The sequence below is a fragment of the Fulmarus glacialis genome, unplaced genomic scaffold, assembly GCF_000690835.1.
Source record: "Fulmarus glacialis isolate BGI_N327 unplaced genomic scaffold, ASM69083v1 scaffold31461, whole genome shotgun sequence".
Classification (NCBI taxonomy): Eukaryota; Metazoa; Chordata; class Aves; order Procellariiformes; family Procellariidae; genus Fulmarus; species Fulmarus glacialis.
The window spans coordinates 1,100-7,599 of record NW_009195158.1 but is presented as its reverse complement, the minus strand read 5'-3'; the positions used below and the strand labels follow the sequence as shown (position 1 = coordinate 7,599).

The following is a 6,500-nucleotide window of genomic DNA, read 5'->3' as shown; positions in this document are numbered from 1 at the left end:
CACGTGTGGCCCTGGGCATGGAAAGCCACCAAAGCTCCAGATGTTCCAACTTCAGCTGCGTAGGACCTTCAGAGATAAGTGTTTGGGGATGGGAGTCTCACCGGTCGTGGGCACTTCAGGTGGCTGGGTGCTGCTTGGGTGCTGCTTGGTGCTGCTTGGGTGCTGCTTGGGTGCTGCAAACAAACCCTAGCTGTCACCATGGGCAGACGTCATGCCCTGTCCCCTGCCCATGTGTCATTCCCTCTGTGGGGTCCCTGCTTTGGGGATCTGGTAAGAATGGCAGTGCTCCTTCAGGGAGCAGCTGTTGGGGATTTTTGTGTCCTGGCTGCCAGGAATAGCTGTCACGGGGCCACGTCCCCACACCGAACAAAGGGTGCCTCTTCTTGAGGCTTCTCAGGGCCTGCCTTTGGCTGCCAGGCCCCTGGGTGTGTCCTCACGCTGTCCCCAGCCTGAGCACGGCTGCAGCACCCAGACCAAGCACTCGGTGAGAACCTTTTGGGGTAGGGTAGTGCCGTTTGGGAGGGAACAAGGGCTCAGAGCCCTTCCCGCGTTGCTGGCCAGGGTGGCAGTGCTGCTGGCAGGCTCAGAAAGGTGTGTGATCCCCTGGGCATGGGATGTTTGCTGTGACAGAAGCTGGAGGCTCGACCTTATCCAGTGAGCCCAGAGAGAAGGGAACTGCCAAGCAGCGTGACCCCGAAGGTGGCTGGTCTTTGGGACACATGGCATACAACCACACGCGTGCCCGTTCACGCTCCAGATTCACCACTGGCTGAGTGAGCCCGGCTTGCGGGGAGATCTGGGCAAAGGCAGGCCCCTGCTCTTGGCCCTGCCGCTCTGGGGGCTTTTTGAAGAGCCAGGACTGGAAAGACACGATCTGGGTGAGCAGAGAAACAGGGAGGAGGGTGAAGCTCCCTTGGGCAAGGCAGCACGTGCTGCTGTGGTGGGGGGTTCTGATGTCTCTGTGTTTACCATGGCACAGGCGTTGCAACGATGAAGTTCAAGAACCCCCCGGTCAACAGCCTTAGCCTGGACTTCCTCACCGAGTTTTGCATAAGCCTGGAGAAGCTGGAGAACGACCGAGCCTGCCGTGGCGTGATCTTTACATCTGTATGTGTTTTCCTGAGCTCAGGGTGTGAGCTGCGGGGCAATTTGGCAGGCACGGGTGTCGTTCCTGTGCTCACGTTTGGTCTCTTGACTCCCTGGTCACTGGTACGGGAGGGCCAGGAGGCAGCTTTGATTGGCTCTGGGAGGAGGAGAGAGGGTTCTTGGTATGGCTGTGTTCTTTCTTCCCTGCCCTTTTCTAGCGGAAGAATAACAACCGAGTATTGTCATTTGTCATTAAAATCAAAGCTGCTTATCTGCAAACCTGACACATCCCTTGAGATCTCTTGAACTGCCTGGAGGGAGCTGCTAGGGGAAGCCAGTGTTTATTTTCAGACGTGATGTGGGTACGAGGTGGTGCCTGGGAATGCGACATGTTTTGTGCTGCGTGGCTGATGTACCCGCACAGGGACCCTGTTAATGAGAAATCGTGTTGCAAGCAAAAGAGTCCCAGCCCTGCAGGCCATGGTGATGGGATGATCCAGGCTGTGGGAGGACTGGGGAGAATGTTTCAGAACCCCGAAAGACCCTGGTTTATGTCATATTTAATTATCGTTTTTCCTTTCATCAGGCTGCCAGACCAAGTGCGTTAGAGGGCTAAAGGGTCATCCCTGAGCAGTGACTCTCAGTGACATTTGTATTTTCCCGATTCCAGGTTATCCCCAAAATCTTCTCATCTGGCCTGGACATCACCGAGATGTGTGGGAAGAGCATGGAGCACTACGCCGAGTTCTGGAGAGCCGTGCAGGAGATGTGGCTCCGGCTGTACGGCTCCAACATGGTGACAGTTGCCGCAGTCAATGTACGTCCTTTAGATCCGCCTTCCTAGTCGCCCCGCGTGGTCTGTCATTTGCTACAGCTTGTTTGCACCGTGTGGGCAGGGACAGCCAAAAAATCAGGCTTGTCAGTGCTGAAACAAATACAGGGATGTATTTGTTAGAATGTCTGGGCAAAGTACGTGTCTGTCGGTTCGGCGCATCGGGGTGTGGGAAGGTACGGAAGCGTGGGATGTTGCAGGCTCCGTGTAAGCTGCAGGCGCTGCTGGGGTACAGCAGCATTTTGGCTGCGGTGGAGAGCTTGCACGGCAGTCGTGTCCTGCCGATGGGGACTAGTGCCCTTGGGAGTGGTTTGTGCAGCAAGAGCCATACCCTGCCCCAAGAACTCGGCTGGGAGTCTGTCTTCCAGGCTGGAGGACCAGGAGAAGGACTGTAGGCCAGCGGTAAAGCCCAGAGGGGCATCGATAGCAGACGAGTGCCGGAGAAGCCGAGCGGTTGGCGTAGGAGGAGTCCAAAGAACGCCTGTCATGGGCCCACTGGCTGCTTTCTCACTGATGAGACTCGTAGGAGTTGCCCAGGGCTTGGCAACTCGCTTGGCCGTTGCACTGCTTCGATAGAGGAGAGGAGGTGGGAGACAGCCATGCAGTGCCGCAAGTGCTTGTCCTCGGCCCTGTGGGCAACAATGCTTCAGGCAGCACGGTTTGTCGTAAGCCCTTTTTTCACCGGGTTTTGCTCCTCCAGCCATGGTTCTTGGCCAGCAGGGAAGCGCCATTTGAATCTCAGTGTCTGTAGATGGGTTGTTACCTGCTCGGTGTCTTGTTTTCATTTTTCAGTGCAATGCCGCTTTGGCAGCTCATGGTTCTCTGTCCATCCATAGACTGTCTTTGAAGGCAGCTGAGTCTCCGAGCAGCTTCCTGCAGGCATCCTGTGCAGGGCGAAGCAAGCACCGAGTCGTGGCAAAGATGGTCGCAAATGGAGGTTTTATAGACAGAAGGTGTTACAAAGTCCCTGGACAGAAACGTTTCTGTGGCATTTAAGGTTACAAACTGAAGTAGGGTTAAAAACTCATGTAGGGTTACAAGAAAATGCTGTAGCAAATCTCCGCTGCAGGGTTTGCAACCTGAGTAACATGGATCAATTAACTAGATTTCCAGGCTGGAAAATGCAAGAAACAGAGAGTATTGAAAAATGAAAGGATAAACCCTGGTAAACCTATCAGAAATCTTCTTTAGGGCTGTTTCAAATCAAGTAATCAGAGACTTGGGCAATATCTGGTTGTTCTTCCCTGCTTCCCGTGTCTTCCCTGCTCTGGAGGAAGCAGTGAGGCTGGGGGCACAGGGACATTTGCAACCATAACCTAGACTCACTCCTTCCTCTCTTTCCCAGGGGTCCAGCCCGGCGGGAGGCTGTCTCCTTGCCTTGTCGTGTGACTACAGGATCATGGCGGAGAACCCCAAATTCAGCATCGGCCTGAATGAAGCCCAGCTGGGCATTGTGGCTCCCTTCTGGTAGGCCAGTGCCTTCCACTTCTAGTCTCACGTGTAGGTCTCAAAAAAAAAATTAATCTTCAAGGAGTTTATTAATCAGTTTAACTGGCCGCTGAGATGTAGTTTTATGTCAGTGATCAGGTAGTTGCAGCTGCAGGATGCAGCATCTCATTTCTCTGTCCTGTCCTGCTTGTATCTGAAAAGCTTTCAGGCTGCAGAATGTTCTCACGTCCTTCACCAGCGAGGACCTCAGTTCTGACTCTGCAGTCAACTCCGAAACTAGTGGTGGGAGATCTCCCTGGTCAAGCTCAGTCTGAGAATATGCTTTTCTGTGGGTACAGGCTGTGTACCTGCAAAATCCCATAGCTGTGGGGATCTCTGGAAGCGGAGGGGCACTAATATTCCAAGGCATGGATCCTTGGTTGCCCTAAGAATGTGTAAATATACTGTTAGAAAGGAGCTTTCACGTCACAGCAAGTGGGCACAGCTGGGACCTGTGCTCTGAGGGTAAATAGAGCAGCTCTTGTGGAGAGGAGGCTGTACTCTGTTGGGGTAGTACCGAAAATGGCTCTGCTCGCCTGACTTTGCACAGCGTGGCTGAGCCCCTAGCTGCTATTTGGAGCAGGACCAAGCGTGCTCTTAGCTTTGATGTCTGGGTGCGGCTGCCGCCAGGTGTTTCTTTCCCTGACCGTGGCTTTCTCTCCCATCTCTTCTAGGTTTAAGGACACATTTGTGAACGTTGTGGGACACCGAGTTGCTGAACGCTCCCTCCAGCTGGGCTCCCTCCACCCCGCACCCGAGGCCCACAAGTTTGGCCTCGTGGACGAGCTGGTGCCAGAGGAGAAGCTCCAGGAGAAGGCTATGGCGGTTATGGCACAGTGGCTGGCCCTTCCCGGTAAGGGCGGCACCTCCGGCAGAGGAAGAGGGGATCTGATCTTGGTGGGAAGGACAGGTGCCGGGGCTGGTACCTGTGACCTACGTAACAGTTTCCATTTAAAGGGAAGGTGTGGATGGCTGGGAGGTAGGAAAGCTCAGCACAGCGGTCCAGGCAGCCTTGGGCTAACAGAGACACGCTTGCCAGTGCTCCCGTGCAGGAGGAACCATGCTGGGTGTGCAGGGCATGTGGCTCCAGCTCAGAGCGCCCTGCCAGCCCTTCTGAGTCAATCCGGAGGTGCCTAAGCTCCAGATACAAACTGAATCTCTGTGTCTGTCAGCAGAGGTGTTACCCAAGGAAAGTTGTTGTGGAGTTGAGGGAACAGGCTGGGCGAGAGTGCCTGGGTGGCTGCCAGTCCGCCTTTGTGGTCTGGATCTACTCTCGTCACTCTGCGGAGCTGGGGATGGCGACGGGGGCGTGAGGACAGGCAGCAAGGGCAGACATCACATGCGTGTTTGGGCTGCTCCCTGACCGGCCGCGCATGGTTCCTGGGCTGGGAGAGGGCTCTCCATGGGCCAGGGCTAGCTCTGAGCTATCCCATCCCATGCCACCTCCTGAGTGCTGCAGCGAGGTGCAACTACTTAGCACTCTTCAGCTGCTCTTTCTGTAGAAATCTGAATGAAACTGGGCAGAAATGGATGGGTCCCAGGACTGTCACTGTGTCCCAGCCTTGGAAAAGGGTCCCTAAACAGCTCTCTCCCCTGCTGTCCTGGCGTTAGAGTGAAACCTCAGCCCCCAAGAGCGGGGAGCATGTCTCAGCTGTGCTCTCTCCTGACTTCCAGGAGGCACCGTGCAGATCCTGCCCCAGAGCCCTAAATCAGAGCCAGGGTGGAGCCTGTCTGGGTGAAGGTGTCTGTAGCACGCAAGTGCTGGAGCGATTTGGGGTTCCCAGTGCATGAGGGGGTTGATCATCATTTCACTGTCACTGTTGCAGCACGCTGAGAGTGCGTATGCAACATCTGTGCAACAGATGTGCAGCTGCATCATTGCGCGTGGCTCTGTGTGTGCTCGAGGCTTCGGTCAGCTCCAGCAGCACCCACGTGTCCGTACTGAACTGGCCCAGAGCCTGCTCTTGGGATGAGCTCGAGGGGACAGCGCTGCTGGCTTTTGTACGGCGTGTTTGGCATGAGCAGGCTGTCTTGCCAGACGTCAAAAGGGTTGGGTTAGGGAGCTTAGAGCCAGAGCAGTTTCAAATAGCGGAGAATTTTGTTCGGTTACTGCTGTCCTGAGCCCGGTGGTGTGTACTAGAGTGGGGGCTGGGCTCTGGAGGGTGCAAAGAGAAGGAGGTGCACAATTTTTTGGCATCTGTCCCAGTAGATCAGTCATTTTCCCCACTGAGCGGTACAGATCATAATTTATTGTATGAGAATTTATCCAGTTCAGCTTCCAGCCGGTGGGTTTTTCTTACACCTTTCCCTGCTGGTTTAAAAAGCCCTTTGGTGTGCCGTACCTCCCCTTTGGAGGGACCTGCACATGGTGGCAGTGGCCGAGAGCTGGTCAGGGTTGAGGACCGCACACGTTCCCCATCCTCGCTCTCCTTTCCACAGACCATGCCCGTCAGCTCACCAAGTCCATGATGAGGAAGGTGGTGTTGGACCGCCTGGTAGCTCACCGGGAGGAAGACATTCAGAACTTCATCACCTTCATCTCAAAAGAGTCCATCCAGAAGTCACTTCGCATGTACATGGAGATGCTAAAGAAGAAGAAGAGCTGAGGAGCCAGCCAGCTGGCTGGGGCCCGGTCCTGGGAGCTTGAGTGACCCTCCAAAACGCTGCAGTAGCTGTAGACTTTCACAGTGAAGCCATCTGCAGTGTCGGCAATTGATGATGTGATGCCTGCTCCCATGGCCGCCCCGACCGCCCCTTCCCCTTAGTCCCCATAGAGTGCCTGACACCACCGCTGCCTTTCCTGAGAGCGGGGGGAGCTGCCTGCTCGGCCTCCCCGAGGAACAGACAGGGAGAAGGTCCTGACACCGCTGCGGCCCGAGCCTGCCGGTCCTTGGATATCCTCCCTCCTGTCCAACAGCTAATTGTGAAATGAGATTTGTCAATAAAGTCTTTGATGAGGTAGGACACGGATGCGTCATTCCCCAGCCTGTCTGCGGTCACCGCTTCCTGGCTGGTGGCGTGTCCCTGGGCTCTGGTTCGTGGTGGGCTGGGGGTGCTCTGGCGTGAGCCATGTGGGCTGGGGGGGCCTGGGCAC

General features: G+C 55.5%; 1 protein-coding gene across 1 annotated transcript in view; it reads left to right on the top strand.

Annotated features, from left to right (window-relative positions):
- ECI1 (enoyl-CoA delta isomerase 1) overlaps positions 1–6,023 on the top strand; it is a 6,363-nt gene extending 340 nt beyond the window's left edge. Inside the window, exons 2-6 of the mRNA XM_009588020.1 lie at positions 980–1,107; positions 1,757–1,903; positions 3,264–3,385; positions 4,081–4,259; positions 5,846–6,023. Of these exons, the coding sequence (XP_009586315.1) occupies positions 991–1,107; positions 1,757–1,903; positions 3,264–3,385; positions 4,081–4,259; positions 5,846–6,012 (732 nt within the window). The 5' untranslated portion in view covers positions 980–990 and the 3' untranslated portion in view covers positions 6,013–6,023. The remainder of the gene's footprint in view (positions 1–979; positions 1,108–1,756; positions 1,904–3,263; positions 3,386–4,080; positions 4,260–5,845) is intronic.
- The last annotated feature ends 477 nt before the right edge of the window (positions 6,024–6,500 follow it).